General features: G+C 43.9%; 1 protein-coding gene across 2 annotated transcripts in view; it reads left to right on the top strand.

Annotated features, from left to right (window-relative positions):
- Positions 1–222: 222 nt before the first annotated feature.
- Positions 223–25,943, top strand: part of LOC141172290 (BAR/IMD domain-containing adapter protein 2-like) — a 200,227-nt gene continuing 174,506 nt past the window's right edge. The window contains exons 1-2 of one of the 2 annotated variants that reach the window (XM_073656318.1): positions 223–348; positions 25,736–25,934. In XM_073656318.1, the coding sequence (XP_073512419.1) occupies positions 25,887–25,934 (48 nt within the window). In that variant the 5' untranslated portion in view covers positions 223–348; positions 25,736–25,886. Of the gene's footprint in view, positions 349–25,674; positions 25,935–25,943 lie in introns of those variants that run through there. The other variant, XM_073656317.1, reaches the window with a different exon arrangement.

The raw sequence follows: 25,943 nt of genomic DNA, 5'->3' as shown, positions 1-25,943 counted from the left end.
TTTTTTTATTAAAAACTCCAGCAATGAGTGATGCTTTGGAAATAAACCCAAAGACGAGAAGAAACGTGTTAACAGATGACAGCACCTGCGCTATAAATCGAGTATGCACTGACACTATCTAACCTTACGTCAAATACATTCTTCCTATAATTGCTGTGATTTTTTTGGCTTAGTAAAGCACATGCAGACGCGCACTATCACATAATCCTGGTCTGATTTAATAGACTTCAGTTCAGATGCTCACACTGCAGCACTGTTCTCAGCTGCCAGAGAGTATATTGAATCAGCCCCCTGCAAAAGGAGCTAAGCCCAGGCCTGCAGGCTGGCGGAGGAATGCCTTGTGCGGAGGTAAGTAATGCATCGCTTCCTTATCCTGGAAAATCATGCAGACATGCAAATAGAATATGTGTGAGCTGAATGTATTCTGTGCATAGAGGAAATGGGAATTACATGAGACATCCGTACAGTATATATATTTCATAGCAAGAGCCAAAACAAAGAACCACATGCTTTAAACCACATAGATTTCATTCATAGCATAAATGATCATGCAGGTTTGTAAGCAACGATGATCTGATTAATGACTGGAGAAGTGCAAAAAATTAAAAAAGACAATATAATTACACATGATTCACGGCAAAGACCTAGGAAATCAGCCTGATTTTCACATACTCTTCCTCTCACATTCCCCTCTACTCATATTATTCTCCCCTACACAGGGACGGATATAATGATGAATGGGGAGTATCCAGACCCCAGAAATGGGGTGGAAGTAGAGCTCCTCTAACTTCACGCAAGGACTGGAGCTTGGTCATGAAAGACCAAAGCAAAAGAGAAGATATAAAAAAAGCTAAAAAAGTCCAATAAGCTCCTAATACATGTTTATGTCAATACATGTATATAAAGGAAAAGGATAGTAATGGAGAGAGGGCTAATATGTTCGAATTGTTCCCATTACAATAAGCTGATTTTCCCACCACAATCAATGGTGAAATCCAAAATTAAAGTTACCACGCTGTATTGTTTTCTTTTTTCCTCCATTCGGTCACTAATGCCTTTATATACAGTGGGTACGGAAAGTATTCAGACCCCTTTACATTTTTCACTCTTTGTTTCATTGCAGCCATTTGATAAATTCTAAAAAGTTCATTTTTTTCTCATTAAGGTACACTCTGCACCCCATCTTGACTGAAAAAAACAGAAATATAGAATTTTTTGCAAATTTATTAAAAAAAGAAAAACTGAAATATCACATAGTCATAAGTATTCAGACCCTTTGCTCAGTATTGAGTAGAAGCCCCCTTTTGAGCTAGTACAACCATGAGTCTTCTTGGGAATGATGCAACAAGTTTTTCACACCTGGATTTTGGGATCCTCTGCCATTCTTCCTTGCAGATCCTCTCCAGTTCAGTCAGGTTGGATGGTGAACGTTGGTGGACAGCCATTTTCCGGTTTCTCCAGAGATGCTCAATTGGGTTTAGGTCAGTGCTCTGGCTGGGCCAGTCAAGAATGGTCACAGAGTTGTTCTGAAGCCACTCCTTTGTTATTTTATCTGTGTGCTTAGGGTCATTGTCTTGTATGAAGGTGAAACTTTGGCCATGTCTGAGGTTCAGACCACTCTGGAAGAGATTTTCATCCAGGATATCTCTGTACTTGGCCGCATTCATGTTTCCTTCAATTACAACCAGTCGTCCTGTCCCTGCAGCTGAAAAACACCCCCATAGCATGATGCTGCCACCACCATGTTTCACTGTTGGGATTGTATTGGGCAGATGATGGCCAGTGCCTGGTTTTCTCCACACATACAGCTTAGAATTATCACCAAAAAGTTCTGTCTTCGTCTCATCAGACCAGAGAATTTTATTTCTTATAGTCTGTGAGTCCTTCATGTGTTTTTGAGCAAACTCTATGCGGGCTTTCATATGTCTTGCACTGAGGATAGGCTTCGGTCGGGCCACTCTGCCATAAAAGCCCGACTAGTGGAGGGCTGCAGTGATAGTTGACTTTGTTGAACTTTCTCCCATCTCCCTACTGCATATCCTGGAGCTCAGCCACAATGATCTTGGGGTTCTTCTTTACCTCTCTCACAAAAGCTCTTCTCCCACGATTCCTCAGTTTGGCTGGACGGCCAGGTCTAGGAAGCTTTCTGCTAGTCCCAAACTTCTTCCATTTAAGGATTATGGAGGCTTCTGTGCTCTTAGGAACCTTGAATAATGCAGAAATTTTTTTATAGCTTTGGCCAGATCTGTACCTTGCCACAATTCTGTCTCTGAACTCCTTGGGCAGTTCGTTTGAGGTCATTCGGTCTGACGTGCACTGTGAGCTGTGAGGTCTTATATAGACAGGTGTGTGCCTTTCCAAATCAAGTCCTATCAGTTTAATTAAACACAGCTGGACTCCAATGAAGGAGTAGAACCATCACAAGGAGGATCACAAGGAAATGGACAGCATGTGACTTAAATATGAGTGTCTGAGCAAAGGGTCTGAATACTTATGACCATGTGATATTTCAGTTTTTCTTTTTTAATAAATTTGCAAAATGTTCTACATTTCTGTTTTTTTTCATTCAAGATGGGGTGCAGAGTGTACTTTAATGAGGAAAAAAATTTACTTTTTAGAATTTACCAAAAAAATGTAAAGGGATCTGAATACTTTCCGTACCCACTTTATATTAATCAGCTAGTATTACCTTATTTTGTTGTTCTTTTCTATCTGAAAATTCATGGATACTACTTTTCTCAGTGTAAGGCCATGGCCCCACTGTCAGTATTTGGTCAGTCTTTTTTCTCAGGAGCGGGAGCCAAAACCAGGAGTGGGTGACTTGTTTCTATTATACATTTTCTCTGATTGTTCCTCACATAGTTTTGGCTGCCACTCTTGAGAAAAAATACTGACCGAATACTGACTAAATACTGATAGTGGGGCAGTGGCCTAAATGTAAAACTTGACACTCCGCTGTAAGATTTATTGAAACAATCTGGAGAGAATTATTTTAACATTTCGATCCCATACATGGACCTTCATCAGAATAATTTAGATTGCAGGAAGAGAAGAGGTATGCCAAAATGGAGATGTGGGGATAGCACTATAGTATAAGCGACGTCCGTCACTATGGGTAATACCACAGCGCTATTCACACGTCTCTATTTTGGCATATCTCTTCTCTTCCTGCGATCTAATTTATTCTGATGAAGGTCCATGAATGGGATCGAAACGTTAAAATTATTCTCTCTGGATTGTTTCAATAAATCACATTTTCTGCTCATATAGTGGAGTGTTGAGTATTACATTTAGGCTCTGGTTAGACAGACGTATGGTAGATTGTCTCATCCGAGAGAATCGGGCTGATTATGCAAATGACACTCTGGTCAAACTCCGATCCGAATGTGAGCATAGTGTGATCCGATTCTCTCGGTGAGAAGAACATGGAGAACAAAATTTTTCCACCTTCCCCATTCTGTGAGCCTGTGGAAATTGGACTGCACTCAGATGTTATCCTAGTGCAGTCCGATGTTTTCCACAGACCCATAGACTTGAATGGGCGAGTGACGACCGATTTACATGGCAAATCAAAGCATGCTGCGATTTTTAGTCTCATGCTGAATCAGTATGAGAAAAAAACGTTGACCAGCACTGCTCCGCAGTATAACATTGGGCTAAGTGCTATCCGATAAGAAATCGAATAGCACTCATCCGATTAATGCAGTGGTGTGAGTGAGCCTTTACATGGATTGGAACTAGAGTTGCGCGAACATGCTCGGATAAGGAGTTATCTGAGCACGCTCGAGTCTTAACCGAATATCTTCGGCATGCTCGGAAAAAATGTTCAGCTGCAGTCCTTTTTGGCATCTCAGGCCAATATGTCTACCCCAGGTTGTTGCAGAACAGACAGATTGGCACAGACAATAGCTGCAGGACACTTCAGTGTCCAGTATCCAGGGGTGGACACTGACAACTTGGGACCCCAGTGCAAGAAATGTACTTTGGCCACTCTCCTTTTATGGCAACGAACCTGTACACAAATGTGAGAATGTGGCCTAGGTGAAGTGGTTTTACAAACAGAATAACTCCAAGTCATACAGTACAGATACAGAACAATATTTACATCCAGTGACCTCTGACGTCTCGTCAGTTTAGAGTCATGTTCTGTTTCTTCTCCATCTGGTCAGACCTTCATGTCAACATCTCCCAGTCACGACTTGTCTTGCCATATTGATCACCGCAGCCCTGAAAATAACAAGGTCACATATATTGAATATATACATTTGTTTCCTTAATAAAATCTACTGGGCCCCTGAATACCTATATGTACCCCACCATTAATATATTATTAACTACACACTATTCAAAATATAAATAGATCCGTGGGTACTGTGCCCCCCATTAACTATAATTTCCATCATCCAATAGATATAAATATATAAAGAGTCTCTGTGACTCTTCCCCCCCAATTCATTTGAAGGCTACGTACATGCGTTGCATTTTTCCTGCACCAGTTTATTGTGGAAAATATGGAACATGTGGAACATGTGAAAATATGGGATATGTGGAAATATGCAACGTTTTACAGTACAAGCAAAGTGAAAGATTTCTGCATTCTCATGCACACGTTGTATATGTTTTCCTTGCAAATTTGCAGCAGATTAAAATCTGCATATTGTCATATTCTTTCAGTGTACTTCACCCATTCTATTGAGTGGGGAAAAATATGCAACAAAAACATGTGTAGGGCTCCTTCTTGGTATCATATCCCCCATACTGGCATAATGTCCTCCATCCTGGTCCCCTTACTGGTATAATATCCCCCATTCTGGTGCCTTCTTTGTATAATGTCCCCCATCCTGGTTCCTTTCCTGATATAATGTCCCCCATCCTGGGCCCCTTCCTGGGATGTCTCCCAACCTGGGCTCCTTCTTAGTATAATGTGTCCTATCCTGGTCCCATTCCTGGTATAATGTGCCCCTTTCTGGTCCCCTTCCTTGTATAATGTACCCCATCCTGGTCCCCTTGTGTAGCCAACGCAGGAGCTGGCAGCTGACTTCGGCATGCAATTACGCTGACATGCGAGCTTATCCAGCCACAGTATAGGAAACATGGTCAGATGCCCACTGCAGTCTCCTCTGGCTGCTGTATTTTCAGTGTGTAAGTGTCATGCTCTGACACCTTTACACCAGCAAATAAAAATTGCAGCCCCCAGAGGCTGAGCTTCTTAGTTTCATAGTTTCTAAGGTTGAAGGTAGACATAAGTTAATTGAGTTCAACCTATAACCTAACATATTGTTTCAGAGGATGGCAAAAAACCCACGAGGCAGGTGCTAATTACTCTATATTAAGGGAAAAATTCCTTCTCGACTCCACATATGTCAATCAAACTAGTTCCCAGAATCAATGTCCAATCACAGAATCTAGTACCCAAAACTTCTGATATTATATTTATCAAGAAAGGCATCCAGGTCTTCCTTGAACTTTTGTAGCGAAGCAACCATTACATTTTAAGGTGCCTGAGTGAAGTAGTCATATGCGAGCTGCTGCTTCTGCATGCTCTGGTACCCTACAGGAAAATTGTGTCCCGGTCCCAGTGTGCTGCGGTGTGTGGGGTGCATCACACTTACTTGTGGGCCATGGTCCTCCACTGGTTCCAGGTTTTCATCTTCCAAAACCTTCGCAACACACAATCCAGGAGACACTAAATATGTTAAAACAGTCAAATTTTTACTTTGCAGTATACGGCCATTACAATGGAGCATGTAGGATAGGGCACAACAGGATAAAGTCTTTCCCATAGGTACCGAACATAACTTCAGCCCTAGTTCTCGGTCTAGGTAGATCATCCCTCTTGCTAACTCTTCTAGCACTAGGAATTCTTCTCCACCACTAGTAGTGAACCCGGATCCCATTACCTCCTGCCTTTTAGAGTATGAGTCCATCTTTCCCTGCAGCACCGCAGGCTTTGTGCGCCCAAAGGCCCTGACATCTATCGCGAAGTCCTTAGGCTGACAGACGGATTCGCACGGAAGGGTTCTATGGCAGTCCACTGCCCCGAGTAACAGACTCTTGTTGACCTTAGCAGCCTACTGCTTATGAAAACTGCTATTACTTCTCCTAACTGAACTCAACACTTCCTGAACTTGGCAATTACACCCAGATCCCCCTCTCCGATCTGGGCCAGCCGTTACAGTTAACCCTTTTTAGGCTAAACTGCAGCCCCAGGGGGTTTAACTTTCAGATAACATACATTACTATAAAAAAAATTTATCCACTTAGAGTGTGGGAGAGTAGAACATCATCTCCACCACTCCTACAGCATCATCATGTGGCAGAGAGCTCCAGTCTCACTGCTCTTATAGTAAAGAATTGCCGTCCGTGATCATGAATAAAAGGATTGTCAACTATTTATACAACCCCTTCTGAATCCCTATGTTTCCTCCAAGTAAAATACCACTTGTACGCATCACCAGTGTGGGGTGTGTTCCAACAGTGTTTGCGCTGGCTTCTCCCAAGTCTTACGTGAATGTCCACTCATGTACACATATACACATATATGAGGGGACAGTATAGAGATCCTTCTAATTATCTTTTTATACCTGGGCCTGCAATGATGACAAGAGGGCATCCTCTATGCCTAAATTTTGCGTCTTTTCAAAGTTTTCATGCCAGATTTCTTTGATAAATTGGGCCCAAAGACTTGGGGATTTTAAGCCAACCAACGTGAAGAGGGTACTTGACAAGATTTGTGCCAAATTTATTAAGAGGCTTATTATACATTTGGCACATTTTGACTTCAGACAGATAAATAAGTTTGGCTTACAGAGGTTTTCCTACAATAGACCTATCCATATGACCGGTTATAAATGTTTGAATGCTGGGAATTTGCTGGAGCGTTTGGTATGGTACTCTGCTCCATGAAGGAAACACCAACAAGTGGGTCTCACAATACTACCTCTTTTCATTTTCTATGATCGTTTTAGCTACATCTCGACCACATATGTCAAACTCTGGCACGGGTTGAGTATATTTGGCCCACGATGCTGGGCAGATCCCCTGAGCGTATTTGGCCTGTGGGTCTCTTGCCCAGCATCGCACTTTGAACTATAAAGGCATCCTAGATACCGATACTTTTGAAAGCAATGATGGAGGATGGAGATTCAGCTGACACTTCCGATCCCATCATTCCCCCAATGGGAAGAGGTGAATATTTATTTTTTTATATGGGGCCAATTTTACTGAATTGAGCACTATGTGAGGCCCATTATACTGTATGTAGCACTACGTGTGGTCCATTATACTGTATGGAGCACTCTGTGGGGCACATTATATTGTATGGAGCACTAAGTGGGGCCCATTATACTGTATGGAGGACTATGTGGGGGCCCATTATATTGTATGGAGCACTAAATGGGGCCAATTAAACTGTATGGAGGACTATGTGGGGCTACATATACTGTATGGAACACTATGTGGGGTCCTTATACTGTATGGTGCATTATGTAGGGCCATTACTCTGTATGGAGGACTATGTGGGGCCATTATTCTGTATGGAGGACTATGTGGGGCCATTATACTGTATGAATGACTATGTGGGGCCATTATACTGTATGGATGACTATGTGGGGCCCATTATATTGTATGGAGCACTAAATGGGGCCCATTATACTCTATGGAGCACTCTGGGGCTAAATATACTGTATGGAGCACAACGTGGGGTCCTTATACTGTATGGTGCATTATGTGGGGCCATTATTCTGTATGGAGGACTATGTGGAGCCCATTATTCTGTATGGAGGACTATGTGGGGCCCATTATACTGTATGGAGGACTATGTGGGGCCAGTTATACTGTATGGAGAACTATGTGGGGCCATTATTCTGTATGGAGGACTATGTTTGGCCATTATACTGAATGGAGGACTATGTGGGGCCCATTTTACTGTATGGAGGACTATGTGGGACCCATTATACTGTATGGGTGACTATGTGGGGCCATTATTCTGTATGGAGCACTATGTGGGGCCCATTATACTGTATGGAGGACTATCTACACCAATAAAAATAAGGCAGATAAGCAACCACACAGCCCAGGTTGAAAATTGCTAAAGCTTTAATAATAACACATAAAAGCGAATACACACAACAATAATAAAATCAAAGACACACCACAGATGGAAAAAGTGGAGTATTTTTTAGGTAGAGTCACTGCATATATTGATATACTGATCTTATTAGCACTATGTGATCTGCCATTTATGATATTAATATATCAATATATATATGAAATATCTGTTTGGTAACTTCATTATTTTCCATGCAATAATTTTTTGCTGCTTTTTGTACTTTATGCCCTTTGTTTTATATTATCATTACATATTACCTGTGGGAGCTCTATGTCAGATTATAATGTCATCCCTTATACTATTTAGTCCTGGCACTCCACTTTTTCCATCTGTGGTGTGTCTTTGATTTTATTATGGTTGTGTGTATTTGCTTTTATGTGTTATTATTAAAGCTTTGGCAATTTTCAACCTGGGCTGTGTGGTTGTTTATCTGCCTTATTTTTATTGGTGTAGCTTATTGATTTTCAGTCTATATGACTTATTGGTGTGTATGGAGGACTATGTGGGGCCATTATTCTGTATGGAGCACTTCGTGGGGCCATTATACTGTATGGAGGACTATGTGAGGCAATTATACTGTATGAAAGGCAATGCAGGGCCCCGTTATACGTATGGAGCACTTTTTGGGGATATTATACAGTATGGAGGACTGTGTGGGGATTACAGTTGGAGAATAATACTGTGGTAGGGTTACCATTCTTTGTCGGGAGAATTGAGGGAGGTGGGGCATCACACTGTGTTTGGGGGCACTTTTGTTTGCATCATACGGTACTTTATTATCAGCATTATTCAAGATTTTGTATCCTTTGTTACTATATAGTTAATTAGGCCATTGGGCCATATGTTTTTTTCTGCTCTTACATAATATAACTAAGGAGTGGCTCCATAAGAAGCATTTCAATGTCCTGGAGTGGCCTAGCCAGTCTCCAGACCTGAACTCAATAGAAAATCTTTGGAGGGATCTGAAACTCAATGTTGCCCAGCGACAGCCCCGAAACCTGAAAGATCTGGAGAAGATCTGTATGGAGTGTGGCACCCCAGGGGTCTGGTTTCCACAGTAATGCAATGTTATGTCTGAGAGCAGGTGGGAGGTCTCTTGGTCAGGAATCCTATGCATGCCACACCTCCTGCCCAGTCCTGGGAGGGGAAGAACTTCCCCTAGATAAACCTGGGGCTGAGGCAGGGTTAGTGAGTTCAGAGGGAGAGTTGAGCCAGGAGGGCTGACAGGGAGCTGTGGCTCCGGCTGGGCCCAGCTCCTGGGCCATGCCAGAAGTAGAGAAGAGAAGCAGCATAGGAAGAAACATCAGGAGCTCTGTGGGAGCAGTGTTACAAGGAGTCAGGGGCTGGCAGCTGCAGAGCTCGCCCTGACTGAGAAGATTTCTTACCGGACCCGGAGTCCGAGGCTGCGGGGACTAACTCCTACCCAGCAGCAGAATCCGTCAGGCAGGGGATTTCAGGTCCTCTGGCCCAGAAACCCGAAGGCACGGTCACACGCGTGGGACCAGCACCGCCATCGTGGAGCGGAAGCTACTAGAAGGCCCCGAGTCACCGGCCATACGGGTGAGCACCACACGGTACACTCAGGGACGTGGGCTACTTATACTCGCTTCTAGCAAGGTAGCCAGAAGAGTATCGTTAGTTTGGGAGGCCTACAACTCCGCCTGGCCAGGGGAGATCCCATCTGCTCAAGGACTGACCAGGCCCCAACCGCTAGCCAGTACTCCGGGAGGGTCTATCTTTGTCACCAGTAAAGACCCTGAACTACACCGCATCGTCTCTGAGTGGTTCCTGCTACCCCCATCATCCACGTCGGCTGCCCTGAGGCCATACCCCTCCCGTTGGGGGTTATACCATCCACGCTGCACCATCCTTCCACCGGCCTCAGCAGTCTGCCCTGCAGCGGCAGCTCCATAGCTGCATTCAACGGGTGGCGTAGTCGTCCATCATCTACCGCTGATACAGCGCCACTTAGTCTGACTCCCTGGGCACGGACCGGATCACCGCCACGAGACTACAACCCTCAAGAGATCCGGCTCCGGGTAAGCTCCCGCGTGCGCAACGCAGCGCGACACAGGCCCAGGGGCGCGTCATGGAGGAGTAGGCGAAAATCCCTTCTGCAGAGTGTGCAAACCTGGTCAAGAACTACAGGATACGTCTGACCTCTGTAATTGCAAACAAGGGTTTCTGTACCAAATATTAAGTTCTGTTTTTCTATTGTATCAAATACTTATTTCATGCAATAAAATGCAAATTAATTATGTAAAAATCATACAATGTGATTTTCTAGATTTTCTTTTTAGATTCTGTCTCTCACAGGTGAAGTGTACCTACGATAAAAATTACAGCCCTCTCCATTCTTTGTAGGTGGGAAAACTTGCAAAATCATCAGTGTATCAAATACTTATTTTTCCCATTGTACATTGCACCGTGGCAGGTTATGCAGTGTGCATGTAGCCAGTGGTGTAACTTGAAGCTCATGTGCTCATTGCGAAATCTTCATTAGATTGCCCAATTATCACTGATCGTTAATACTTTTGGCCTACTTATATGGGCCAAAGGAACCTTACAGGCTCCTCTAGGCTTCAGAGTCTGGGTGCGACAGCAACCCCTGTATTTAGCCTCTACGACAGAGTGCAGATGCTGTATGGCTCCCTAGTACATAGTTCTTTTAGCGGTTGAATCCACTCACAGAGAGGCGACCTGCCTGGATCCATGTGATTGACGGTAGGTGAAAAGGACTGAGTTTATGTTTTACATAACTTAACCCCTGAGCAAATGTTATTTTGTCTGGACAACCCCATTAAAATTACCTGTATCGGAGTCATACGGAAGTACAGCACCAACCCATGCCCCTTGAGGTTCTATGACGCCGCAGTATAACTGTGTGTATGAGGCTCTTGTGTAAGATCAGTGTGAATATCTTTCATTTACTTTCCGGCAGTGACAACTCCATTAAAAGTGTTTCCTGCCGAACACTGCGTCTCTGTCTGAGAACCTTATTCCAACACTGAATACACATTTAAAAGTAGCATAAATGTGCGGTTGATGCCCTGTGAATAAAATGTGCATTTTTCACTGAGGTTATGCAGACCTGGGAACTACTGTCAAGAAAATAGATTCTATAAGTGGTGTGTGCATGAGTATAGTATGGGTGAGTAAATCCTCCAATCTGTATGGCTACAGCTCCCATGTGTATGGTGTATGGGGTGTTTATGTGACTTTGGTGCTCCTCCATAATGTCTCATTAGCCCATAAAAGCCCTGTTAATTCCATGGAGCTGTACATGTGAAGAAGGTTTACATAGTCACTGGCGGAGTACTGGAGGGGAGATATGTTTCACTGAGGCTATTAGCTTCAGTGATTTGGAACCTTGAAGTTTTCTCCAGCACACTAAGTGCTGAAAGGGGTTAATTAGCCATTTTAAAAGGGCTTGGTTTTTTGTGAACGACCATAGTGAGGGTGGGAGGTCATTCACCATATCTCCACTCTGGGGTGTGGTCTGGCATATAAATAGCCAGCCTGTTGAATCATGTGTTGTTCAGTGTATCTGGAGAGGCTAGCTCCAGAGAGAGAAGCTTGTGTTTTTGTGCTAACCTGAACCTTGTGTTTTGCTAACCCTGAGTGTCTGAAACTCGGCTGATATAAGGACTGTGCTGTACATTTTTATTTTGCTTTGCTGTTATGCCAGAAGGGCCGTGCTTATTTCTATGAACTCTACATTGTTTTATGCCATTTTGTAATAAACCAATAAGAAATTTAAAGAGATAGCATTCCGTGTCTACCTTCGCGTGCAGCCGAGTTAGCCGATCTACCACAATACATATATACAAACTAAAAGTGACTGGTGTAGAGGGCAAGGAGCCCTGCCACTTAGGGCTCACAATCTACAGATTATTGGGGAAGGAAACAGTAGGTTGGCGTGTTGGAGCAGTAGTAGTGAGGTTGCAGTTGGGTTATTGCAGGCTGTAGACTTTCCTGATTAGATGAGTCTTCAGGCAGCACCTGAAGTCAGATGTGAAGTCAATCGGAAGTGTTTAGGCACTGAATTTCAGAGTCTGGGGGATACTTGGAAAAATTTTGGAGATGATTGGGTGAGGAACATACAAGCATGGAGGAGAGAAGGAGGTCTTATGAGGACCGAAGATTACTTGGGGGGAGGTATCGGAAAATTATTTTGGAGATGTGTGGAGGAGACAGATTATGGACGGCCTTGTAAATCATTGTGAGTAGTTTGAAACAAATTAGTTTAGGAATTAGAAGCCAGTAAAAAGTTTGGCAGAGGAGGATTAATGGGGCAGCAGAGTTAAGGATAGTCTGGAGAGGTGCGAGAGTGTCTGTTGGAAGGTCACAGAGGAGCATATTACAGTAGTTGAGGCGGGAGAAGATAAGGGCATGTTCTAACATTTCAGCAGATTGGGGGTTGAGGAAAGGACATATTCTGGAAATATTTTTTTAGTTGGAGGTGGTAAATGCTTGGATGTGTGGTTTGAAGGACAGACCCGAGTCAAGGGTTACACCCAGGCAGTGAACTTGTGATACAAGGGAAAGTGTGATGTCATTTATTATGATACATTCAGTGCGTTGTGAAAGTATTTGGCCCCCTTGAACTTTTCTATCTTTTGCCACATTTCTGGCTTCAAACATAAAGATATAAAATTCTATTTTTTTTGGGAAGAATCAACAACAAGTGGGACACAATCGTGAAGTGGAACGAAATTTATTGGATATTTTAAACTTTTTAAAAAAATTAAAAACTGAAAAGTGGGGCGTGCAATATTATTCGGCCCCTTTACTTTCAGTGCAGCAAACTCACTCCAGAAGTTCAGTGAGGATCTCTGAAGGATCCAATGCTGTCCTAAATGATTGGTAATGATAACTAGAATCCACCTGTGTGTAATCAAGTCTCCGTATAAATGCACCTGCTCTGTGATAGTCTCAGGGTTCTGTTTCAAGTGCAGAGAGCATCATGAAGACCAGGGAACACACCAGGCAGGTTCAAGATACTGTTGTGGTGAAGTTTAAAGCCGGATTTGGATACAAAAATATTTACCAAGTTTTAAACATCTCAAGGAGCACTGTGTGTAGCGCCCCGAGGGTTTGGCCGCTACAGGGGTATTGCACCTCTGCCAGAGGTGTGATAACCCACTCCCGGGTAAGGATGGTGTGTGGACCGGGACTCAGTTAGCTGCATGCATCACATACACCCCATTTCCGGGGGACAGCTCAACGGTGCTCCCATTAGTACAGTAATGCAGGCACGACAGGCCATGTCCCTGGCTGGAGTGGGGAGGGGGGAGGAAAACCCAGTGATGTAGGAGCAGAAGGGGACGGTTTCTGGGCATAGGTAGGAGCCCATTGGTTGCAAGTCACCTGGGCTCATACACTGAGAGGGAGGTATATAAGGTGGCACCATCTCAGACAGACAGACAGTTGGGGGAGAGAAGGAGTTCAGTCAGAGAGGGCTAACAGGGAGCTGTGGCTCAGTCGGGGCCCAGCTCCACGAGGCAGGCCTAGAGTGAAGGCCAGAGTCAGCGGAAAGGACAGAAACAGAAGGGAACTGAAAGGAAAGTAAGAAGGAACAGAACACCAAGAGAGGCCCAGAGACACGAAGGCAGAAGGAACCCTAAGGACCCAGGAGATTACGGGTGACGGGTTGGCAGAACAGGGTACCAGATCCCAAGTTGGTGGAGGTGACTAATCCTTAGCCAAGAACCGGTGGTCGTGATCATTTACTGGTGCGACCCCTCACTACACTTACTAGAAAGGCACACCACATAGGGTCAGGGAAGTGGGCACCCAGCCCTCCCAAGAGAAGATCCGAGGCAGCTGGACAGGAGTAGTGTCACTGGTGGGGCACGGCTGATGAAAGGACAGAAGGGAGTCCTGTGCCACACTCTGGAATCACCTGGGGGTTGGTCGAGCCCCTGCCTGGTGGACGCAGCATGGCTTGGGCGGTCCTACCTGCGCACAAGTGACGTGGATGAGAACTGTGAGTAAAGAACCTGAACTGCAACACCTTGTCTTTGTGCTTTCTCACCGCATACAGCACTACTAGTACTGGGACGCCCGTGCACCATCACTCCCATCGTTCACACTTACTGCCCTGAGGCTGTACTCCTCCCGTGGAGAGTTATCCCATTCTCTGCTGCGCACACAACACCAGCCTCAGCGGTTTGCCTTGCAGCGGCGGTACACCTTGACCGCGATCCACGTGTGGCGTAGTCGGACATTAAACCACATGAATAGACTGCCACTGGTTTGACCACCCTGAGCCATGGGACCGGGTCGCCGCCATGGTGACTACAACCCCCAGCATCCACAAAAAGGCCCGATTCCGGGTTCCCCACGCGGCCCAGGGGGCGCGTCACTGTGCAAGTGATCATATTGAAATGGAAGGAGTATCAGACCACTGCAAATCTACCAAGACCCGGCCGTCTCTCTAAACTTTCATCTCGAACAAGGAGAAGACTGATCAGAGATGCAGCCAAAAGGCCCATGATTATTCTGGATGAACTGCAGAGATCTAAAGCTGAGGTGGGAGAGTCGGTCCATAGGACAACAATCAGTCGTACACTGCACAAATCTGGCCTTTATGGAAGAGTGTCAAGAAGAAAGCCATTTCTCAAAGCTATCCATAAAAAGTCTCGTTTGAAGTTTGCTACAAGCCACCTGGGAGACACACCAAACATGTGGAATAAGGTGCTCTTGTCAGATGAAACCAAAATCAAACTTTTTGACCACAATGCAAAACGATATGTTTGGCGTAAAAGCAACACAGCTCATCACCCTCAAAACACCATCCCCACTGTCAAACATGGTGGTGGCAGCATCATGGTTTGGGACTGCTTTTCTTCAGCAGGGACAGGGAAGTTGTTTAAAATTGATGGGAAGATGGATGGAGCCAAGTACAGGACCATTCTGGAAGAAAGCCTGTTGGAGTCTGCAAAAGACCTGAGACTGGGACGGAGATTTATCTTCCAACAAGACAATGATCCCAAACATAAAGCAAAATCTACAATCGAATAGTTCAAAAATAAACATATCCAGGTGTTAGAATGGCCAAGTCAAAGTCCAGACCTGAATCCAATTGAGAATCTGTGGAAAGAGCTGAAAACTGCTGTTCACAAACGCCCTCCATCCTACCTCAATGAGCTCAAACTGTTTTGCAAGGAAGAATGGGCAAGAATTTCAGCCTCTTGATGTGCAAGACCGATAGAGACATACCCCAAGCGACTTCGACTTGCAGCTGTAATCGCAGCAAAAGGTGGCGCTACAAAGTATTAACTCAAGGGGGCCAAATAATATTGCATGCCCCACTTTTCAGTTTTTAATTTTTTTAAAAAGTTTAAAATATCCAATAAATTTCGTTCCACTTCACGATTGTGTCCCACTTGTTGTCGATTCTTCCCAAAAATTAGAATTTTATCTTTATGTTTGAAGCCAGAAATGTGGCAAAAGGTAGAAAAGTTCAAGGGGGCCAAATACTTTCACGAGGCACTGTAGGTCTATTAGGGATGTTGAGTGAGTTGGAGGAAAAATGAAGAGTCCACTTTGAGTTTTAGACAGCATGATAAGAAGAAGGAGGATGTGGCTGATAGACACTCTGGGATTCTGGACAGCAGAGAGGTGATGTCTGGGCCAGAGAGGTAGATCTGAGAGGTAGATCTGAGATGAGGAGGTAGTGTGGAAGTGGGAGACATTAAATGTGCAGTTAGTGAGATATGAGAAGATCCAGCAGATCACAAGGTCTTTCATACATATAACTGTATTTTGTTACAATAACAGAACCTTCCCACGCTGGATGTAATGGACATAGAACTACTGGGGGTCCCAGAAGTTAAGGGGGAAAATGTCTCCGTTAAAGAATGATGATTTTGCTCTTTTGAACATTTGTTGGAAAAATGGTCGGAACCCAGAAAAAGGATAGGATGAGTAAGAGATAGTGCAAGAACAGAAAGAAAATAGAGAGTATTACAAGAGGTAACAGTGGGGGAATTATAAATACATGTGTATCAAATGTGATACTAATTCCTTCCAAACCAGACGATGAACAAGTATCAAAAATCAATAGGATAATGTAACACTCTTGATGCGCCCCCAGGGCTGTGGGGTACTCAGCAGCTGGGCCTCGGGATGCCGGTGGGGGATATCATGGTGGCTGGCCTGGTCCGTGGCCTAGGGTGGCCACCCAAAAGGGGAATTATTTATAGGGGATTTGTAAAGTGTTCGTGACGCCACCTGTGGAATGCGGCTAAAGGGAGCCGCCGCTGCGGAGCAGTCCTCTGTGGCAGATGGTAGGGCAGCTTGTGATGGAACGGCTCCCCACAGGTTGAGCGGGCCTCAGGGCAATGGGTAATGGATGGTGGTACAGGGGAGAGACGACCAGGACGGTTCAGGAAGAAATGACGGACACTCACATGGGGGTTCGCTTCGGTACCTTTACTGGTGTAGATGCAGGTATGGTCCAGGGTACTCGGTACACAGGGTGCACTTCTGGACTCTCCCCAGTGAGCGGGTATAGGGCCTTCTGATCCGTTGCTTCCACTTGCTAAGCTTCTGACCTGCCTGGAGCTAGGCCTAGCTTAATTACTGTCTCTCTCTCTTGCACCTGTTGACCTGGTGGTAGGGCCTTCTCTTGGAGATCACTCTCCCTGGATGCTGGGGCCTCCGCGACGCCTAGCCCTGGTACAATAGTCAGCGTTGGTCGACCTGGGACCTGTAGTCCTCCGGGTATCCGGTGGTCCCTACTGGGTATAAAGGGTCCCTGTAGGCGTGGACCCGGTGTCCGGTGTATAGTTTGGGGTGAGCCTGGTACGCTCCTCTGCCCCCTCAACTCCTCTCTCCTTTCCTCCTTTCCGTCGGCCATACTCAGGGCCCTCACTACGGCAGCAGCAGATGAGCTGCGTGTTCGCTGCTCTCAGCGTCAGCACGCTCTCTCTGAACTAACTTCTGACTTCTCACAGAACTAACTGAGCTGCATGGCTCCACCCTCCCTATTTATATCCCTAACGGGCTCCCTCTGCTGGTCTGAGGTGGTAGGGTGAAGGTGTGTGAATGTAATGAGGGCCTCTTGTGGAGAAGTTCATCCATGCACCCTACTGGGTTCTGTGGCACCTGTACGCAGCAGGGCGCCACACTCTCCCAAAACCTGCACAGCCCACACTGACCATTATTTTTTGATCATAGGTTGTAAATATCAATAGGGTTTAGTTCTTTTTGGGGGAAGGGCCATATGATGTTGGCAGTGTACCCTTACTATTAAAGTGGTCTTATTAAAATAATTTTCCTTGCCTCACACCCAAAACAATATGAAGTGATTGTGTCACTTAAATGGGAGGAAGGCGCAGTACCGAGGCACATTTATAACTGTATCTATATAGTGGTGCTTGGTTAAACAATAAACTGAGTTGAGCAACCAACCAAATAAAAATGAAACTCTTATAAGGGTTAGAATAATTATTAGAAGGGCAAAACCCCCCACTAGTAAACAAACCTCTTTCTAACAGATCGATAAAAGTTCACTTTTATTATTTATATTTGTAGACATAACTATTGAAAATGATGTATTTGTAAGGATCATAAGAAAATGGTTCCATCATTGTCAGCCTGACCTATAGCATATGTTATGTATTAATTCATACAGGACAGTATTCCGGATTTGTGCCACATATTTATATGAGCAGCCTGACTCAAAGAATGTGAATTAAAATAAAACATACATAACAGACGTCCCCCCCATGCATTTCACTGCCAACTGGTTTCATCAAGGGAAGGGACATAAGTGTGAACGGAGTTCAGCCCTATCGCACCTCCGAAATAGATAGACTAGGCTGTATCATCAAGCTGCAACTCAGTAGCAAGATAATCTTATGACATCTGCTTCTCCCACTAGGTGCCGCCATATTCCTTCTTTGGGTGGCACTGGTGGTGAAGGAGATGTCAAGACCATAAGCTCTGGATGCCTCTGACTCTTGTCCCAAAGGGCCGGGACAAGGTTTTTTGGTGCCTTAGGGAGATGAAGCCCACCCACCCCAAATCAAAGGAATGGGTCAGAGACTAAGGTAACAGGACTTCTAACGCACCCCTCTCTGATGGGTCAGATAACAAGCCTTGACCACTTCCACTACAATTGATACCTTTTTCACCAAAAATGCCAGCAAAAGTAAAAAAATAGGTGTACTTTAAGGGTGTGACTTAACAGGGAATGTAATTTCAAAATTAGATATAGAATCATTAATTGTTTCCTGATCATTTACACAATACAGGGGACAAATAGTGATATTCATCCCTGACGTGCTATATTTTATATGTCAGACCCAAGGATAATCATGGAAACTAATAAAACGTAACTATAATCGGGGCCATTAAGGTGTCCAACATTTGGCAGATACTCTAATTGAAACAAACAGACCCCATTATAGAAAAAGAGGTATGTATGATGGTTTTTGCATCCGTCTTGCAACAAATACAGCTTGCACAAAACTAATAGTGGTTCTGGTGATATATTCAAGTACTGATGGTGGTTCTGGTGACGTATTCCAGTTCTAGTGACATATTTGTAATGTGGTGTAGGGCGGCAGTCGTAGGCGAGGGGAGCATCATCCACAGCCACCACAGCCATAAACAGCATCAGCCACACTACAGGAAAATGCGGTTCCTGGCTAGGTGTGTAAGGCTGTTACCTTGGCAATACGCCTCTGCAGACCGTACACTGCTGTATGATATGGAAGGCCAGGACCATATGAGGTAGAGATGAATGAGTGAGACCAAAGTCCAAAAATAAACTTTTCTTTCCTTAACAAGAACTTAACACAGCCCCTCATTTGATGCCCCCTTTTAGGAGCCAAATAATATAAGTATTAAAAAAAAACACCTTAAAGTCACCTGATCAAGGCTTCCCATCCAGCGCAGCCTCAGTCTGCTTTAATATCCAGGATAGCAATGGATGCTACATGGTGCGATACAGTGATGTCATCTGATGTCCTCTACGTGCACCATCTCCAACAGTCTGGGAGTAGCCTGCATACTAATGGAGTTCCCGATGGATCAAGAAGCTGATTACAGCTCCTCTGCTCCTGCACCAGGTGGCGCTCACATCAATTGTATTAGCGTCTTACAGATATGAATACAATTGAGTGCAGGGAGGGAACAACAGCCGGGGTGCAGGCAGAGAGAAGGGGTGAGCGGTGGCAGTGACTCACTGACACCACTCACCTGTGTGCCTGTGCCCGGACATCAGTGTACTGAATTTCTGTGGCCAGAGGAAGGTGCCGGTTGGCCACAGGCATTCAACAGTGCCATTATTTATTTTTTTTTTTTCAAAGGCTGTTCCACTCAGGGATGCAAGAGGTAGCGACCTAGATGGGTGCCTAAACCGACATACCCCTCTTCCTGGCCCTGCTGTCCAGTCACAGTGACTTCAGAGGCTGGAACCTGTAGTGCTACCTAGTCTGGCAGTATGGGTGTGTGTGCTGTCCAGCAGGAGTAATCAGTTCCATGCTGTAGCCAATGGGATGGCACCACACTCTATGTAACTATCATCATACAGCTGGGAGGTGTCAGTTATAGTTTAAACTTGCTCTAGTTTACACATGATTTTTCAGCTCCTGTTCAGTCTGTTTCATTCCAGTTTCTTACTTCGGCATGTGTTTAGACTTTCCTCGTGCCTGACATTTCAGCTCCTCTTCTGTGTCTTCTGGTATTGACACTGCTTCTTGATCATCCCCTAACAGCCCGCTCCACCAGCCAGCCGCAACTCTGTGGATCCAACCCAGAGGCCCCTGTTTAAATGTAGATCCATGTACAGAGGTTAAAGGGTGAAGGCCAGAGCAACCCCTGGGATCTGGTAAATGGAATGGCTAGTGCTAAGCCTGTCAATGAAAGCGCTATTAAGAACTGCTAGATGACCATGCACAGTGCCCCCGTGACTGATACAATGTTGTTTCAATAGTAAAATGATGCAATCTTCACACTGAAAAGTCACAGCTTGATGATGCAGACTAGTTTATTTATGGAGGTAAAACGCCAGTATCACTTCTGTCTCTCCCCCTTGATGAAGCCGGTTTTGTTGCGAAACATGTCGGAGAGATGCTTGTAGTGTGTATTTTTTCTTAATTGAAATGCTGTTGGCTAGACTATTCACATAAATATAGGGTACAAATCCGGAATACTGTCATGTATGAAATAATGCACAAAATATGCTATAGTTTATGCTTATAATGGTGGAACCTACCAAGTGTTCATCTTTTATTTTTCTTACGATACTTACAAATTAGTTATGTATTGAAATATAAATACTGTTAGAGAGAGGCCAGGCTACCAGTGGGACTTTTGCACTTTTAGTAATTTTTCCTACATTATTGACTCAATTCCTCTCCCAGATCAATCATGTTCCCCTTTTTTGTTACTTTATTATAAGGGTTGGTATGTTTTCTGTGCTTCTATGGGAAACAGACCTGGCATCCTATATGGAAAACTGGTATAAAAAAGAACTGCAAGTGGGTTGTGTATCTATAAATTACAGTTTTATGAAAATGCTTTTATTCCAAAATTAAAGTCCTAGAAAACGCCTTTCTTTTTTAATATATAAAGGGGATTGTCTAATTAGAATTTTACTTTGAAATTAATTTACAGTAAGTTAATAGAGGCGCTGAATGACAATTCACATACTGTATAGCACTTATATAACTGGCCATCGTATACATAATTTTGCAGGAAACAGTATGTCACCGTCCTGACTCTGCATGGCACAATTTATGTTCACACTACATAACAGTATCTGGGCACTATGTTGTCTTATCCAGGCTTTGTATACATTAATTCCAATTATTTTATTCACTTTTTCATTATAATTAATTCTAAAAAAATTTGTAGTTTTAAAAAAATACAGAAGTGTATTAAGTTTTGCTGAACAAGTTTTTTTTATTTTTTTTCTATTATCTTTTCTTTGTTCGGAAATCAAAAACAGATTTTGGCAATATAAGCTTTGTAGCCCAAAAAACAAGCAATTTGTGGTAAACCATGTGCGGAGTGGGTGTATCGCTTTTTACAAATCTGCATTTGATCGGCCTTTTTTTACCAGATTTCTTCAACCGAGATCAGTAGTGCGGGGAGAATATGTCTCCCTGCTTTACCATAGAGTTTAACTGTATCGGTGTGCTGTGTGTGTCGAAGCAGTTAAGAGTAGCAGCTGTGAGGAGCCATGGGCAACCGCCCCCTCTGACCCTTGGGTAGCTACAATACTGATGCTGTTACAGATAGATGCCAACTGTATGATACAGCTTGCACCTACCACACATGGAGTGGGCTCAGCCCCTGAACCCTCCCCACACATGCAGATCGCAGCACAGTCAGTTATGTCCACACGCGTCAGGGGGTTAAGACCAGAGCTACACTACAGTATTTTTGTGTTAACACTAAGGATAATTCACAGACAGATTTGGTTGCAAAATGTTTTGTATCTGTCACGTTCTGTAGGGAACTTGCTAAAATCCTTGCGCTTGCTGCCAAAACATCCACACTTAGATTAATGAAACAGATTTTAAGTCACATCCACATCTGCAACAAAATCTGTGAATCCCCCTTATCAGGAAATATTCCGTTAAAATGTCATCTGTTTTTTTTTTTTATGGACCACGGATAGTAGTCATCCGAGAAAATTGGTTGTGTGCACGAGCCCTTTTAAAGATCTCTGCCTGGGGCCAGTAATTGAATATTTTTTTCCTTACGTTTAGGAGTAGGGGTGAGTGGACTCGTGGAAGTCCGGGTTCGACTGAACTTTAGTCCAAAGTTCGGTTCGGGTACCAGAACTGTACCCGACTTGAACCTGAACCTGAACCCCTGCAGGAGATGAGTATAGGTTTTTTTTTTACTTTACTTGAGCATTATAGAAGGAGTTGCATTGTCTCGGTCACTCGTCTGTCCTTCCCCGTGCCCTGCATACTCTGTAATCATCAACGATGCCAGGTTGAATTTCACTGTGTTTTCTGCCTTTTTCTTGTACAGTAAAGTAATTAACTAGATGAGTCTATATCTGGACGTGATGGAAAAGCTATGCAGGGTCTTCCAAGACTCAACTTTCTGCCAGAATTACATAGTTTTCAATGTATTTAAGCCAGAAAATTGACAGAAATAGATTTACAGTATATCGAATCTAGGAAATCTTAGACTTGACTACAAATTTATACCTCTAGTAAACCTGACTCCTGTTTGTTAGACCTGATAAATATATGTCAGTTGTTCCCTAGTATAGTTATTAATATAGTTCTATAATCAAGTTTATCACTCTATGAGGAAATAGGGTGGAAATGAAACGTATATGGTAAAGAAAAAGTGCTTGTGTTGTATGGTCCGGCATCAATATAATAAATAGGATGCTCAAATAAGTGAGGTGAGGTGACAGGCCAGTCTAAAGAAGTGCTCTACTAGGGCATGCTTAAAGCACGACTCCAACGTTTTTATTGCACCGCTGGAGTGGAGATTTAAATGTTACTCCCTGACCCCTGTCTGATACTCACCTGCCACTGTCTTCATCCGTTTCCAGCGTCACTCCTGTCGTTCTCCAGCAAAAAGTAATCTGTTGTCAGCTCCAGTGTTTGATGGAGCTGCGCGGAGGTCACTTCTCAATACAAGTCTACCAGAGCCTCGTTCTGGCCTCATTCTGGCTCTCATATACTTACATTGAGAGCTTGTGATGTAGTTTCTGAATTCCGGCCAATCAGAAGCTGTGCTCACAAGATGGCATTGCAGGATCGGAGCGGAACCGAAAAACGGTGGAGTCACTGGAGGGTGAGTATATGACCTCATGGCAGCGCTGTAAAAAAAAATAAAAAATACTGGATTGGTACTTTAAAACTGTGGGTATTGGGAATTAATCGAATTGTCCTGGGTAGTGCATTCCAGAGAAGTGGCGCAGCACAAGAGAAGTCTTGGAGATGGGATTGGGAGGTTCGGATTATTGAGGATGTTAGTTTTCAGTTATTAGTGGAACAGAGGGCACGGGTAGGGCGGTAGACAGAGATTAAGGAGGAGATGTAGGGTGGTGCAAAACTGTGGAGGACGGGTAGGTTGGTAGACAGAGATTAGGGAGGAGATGTAGGGTGGTGCAGAACTGTGGAGAGTTTTATACTATATATTCACACGCACATGTGTGTGTGTGTATATATATTAATACTAAGACAATATGATAAATTGGGGTAGATGTGGTTATATATATATATACATATATATACAGTACAGACCAAAAGTTTGGACACACCTTCCCATTTAAAGATTTTTCTGTATTTTCATGACTATGAAAATTGTACATTCACACTGAAGGCATCAAAACTATGAATTAACACATGTGGAATTATATACTTAACAAAAAAGTGTGAAACAACTGAAAATATGTCTTATATTCTAGGTTCTTCAAAGTAGCCACCTTTTGCTTTGATGACTGCTTTGCACACTCTTGGCATTCTCTTGATGAGCTTCAAGAGGTAGTCACCGGAAATGGTTTTCACTTCACAGGTGTGCCCTGTCAGGTTTAATTAGTGGGATTTCTTGCCTTATAAATGGGGTTGGGACCATCAGTTGTGTTGTGCAGAAGTCTGGTGGATACACAGCTGATAGTCCTACTGAATAGACTGTTAGAATTTTTATTATGGCAAGAAAAAAGCAGCTAAGTAAAGAAAAACGAGTGGCCATCATTACTTTAAGAAATGAAGGTCAGTCAGTGCGAAAAATTGGGCAAACTTTGAAAGTGTCTCCAAGTGCAGTTGCAAAAACCATCAAGCGCTACAAAGAAACTGGCTCACATGAGGACCGCCTCAGGAAAGGAAGACCAAGAGTCACCTCTGCTTCTGAGGATAAGTTTATCCGAGTCACCAGCCTCAGAAATCGCAGGTTAAAGGCAGCTCAGATTAGAGACCAGGTCAATGCCACACAGAGTTCTAGCAGCAGACACATCTCTTCAACAACTGTTAAGAGGTGACTTTGTGCAGCAGGCCTTCAAGGTAAAATAGCTGCTAGGAAACCACTGCTAAGGACAGGCAACAAGCAGAAGAGACTTGTTTGGGCTAAAGAACGCGAGGAATGGACATTAGACCAGTGGAAATCTGTGCTTTGGTGTGATCAGTAAAAATTTGAGATCTTTGATTCCTACCACCGTGTCTTTGTGCGACGCAGAAAAGGTGAACGAATGGACTCTACATGCCTGGTTCCCACCGTGAAGCATGGAGGAGGAGGTGTGATGGTGTGGGGGTGCTTTGCTGGTGACACTGTTGGGGATTTATTCAAAATTGAAGGCATACTGAACCAGCATGGCTACCACAGCATCTTGCAGTGGCATGCTATTCCATCCGGTTTGCGTTTAGTTGGACCATCATTTATTTTTCAACAGGACAATGACCCCAAACACACCTCCAGGCTGTGTAAGGGCTATTTGACCAAGAAGGAGAGTGATGGGGTGCTACGCCAGATGACCTGGCCTCCACAGTCACCGGACCTGAACCCAATCGAGATGGTTTGGGGTGAGCTGGACCGCAGAGTGAAGGCAAAAGGGCCAACAAGTGCTAAGCATCTCTGGGAACTCCTTCAAGATTGTTGGAAGACCATTTCCGGTGACTACCTCCTGAAGCTCATCAAGAGAATGCCAAGAGTGTGCAAAGCAGTCATCAAAGCAAAAGGTGGCTACTTTGAAGAACCTAGAATATAAGACATATTTTCAGTTGTTTCACACTTTTTTGTTAAGTATATAATTCCACATGTGTTAATTCATAGTTTTGATGCCTTCAGTGTGAATGTACAATTTTCAAAGTCATGAAAATACAGACAAATCTTTAAATGAGGTGTGTCCAAACTTTTGGTCTGTACTGTATGTAGTGGTGTAAAAGTAGGTATACAGTTGAATTAATGATGAAATTCATCACAGCAGATTATATGGGTAAACTTACACACTGACACAACAAAAGACGTTTATTTACATTTTATTACATTGTTTGTTCATTACATTTGTTTCATCTAAGTGCTTCCATTAATGTTCCTACATTGCGGCACCTACCACCTTGTACATCTGTATGTCGACTCTACACTGTAATAAGTATTTTTGCTGTTAAGCCGTTCCTTAATATCACATAATAAAGTCTACCAGTAGATGAGCTTCTGTGTAAGTGACTTCTTTAGTTCCTGCCCTCTATATAGATGTAAAGTTCCCCTTCATACGGCTGACATGAGACAAGCAAACTCTTGTCCAAAGCGGCCACTTAGGAAAATGGGAAAATATTCCTTAAAACATAGCTCCATTCATTCCTGCAAACATGGAGACTTCTGGTTCCAGGATTAGACTGTTTGCAGTGTCTTGTCTCCCATTCATTCGCAGGGGAATTTGGTGTGTAAGGGGAAAGATGAAAGAGTCTATGGATGAAGTCAAAGGCTTGAAGGTTCAGAAACCCCTCCAGATGTCTAGAGGATGAGCCCCTCCTTTTCTGTCAGGCAGAATCCTCCCTTTATGCAGAGCTCACAGTCAGCTGGGTGACAGCCAAGCAAAACTCTTATTGGCTGGAAGTTTTTTTTTTTTTATTCTGAGCTGTAGAACTTTTGTCTGAGGCTGTTTTCTCCTTCCCTCCCATCCTGTTTCCTCCCCAGGCCCTTCTCCTCCCTCCCACTGCCAGCCCTCCACACCAGAGCAGTGGTCAGTGGTCACCATCACCGTGACACCTTCTGTCTCCACATCTCCAGGGATCCAGCCTTGTGTCCGTCATCTAAATCCCATGTGAACAGCATCAAGCCAAGCAACATGTCCAGGTCCGATGAGGTGAACAGACTGACAGAGAATGTGTATAGGGTAAGCACT

Source organism: Phyllobates terribilis, unplaced genomic scaffold (genome assembly GCF_046119375.1).
Source record: "Phyllobates terribilis strain yellow unplaced genomic scaffold, ASM4611937v1 Scaffold_12__6_contigs__length_324123572, whole genome shotgun sequence".
Taxonomy (NCBI): domain Eukaryota; kingdom Metazoa; phylum Chordata; class Amphibia; order Anura; family Dendrobatidae; genus Phyllobates; species Phyllobates terribilis.
Note: the sequence above shows the minus strand (reverse complement) of the source record. Positions and strands in the feature narration are given on the sequence as shown.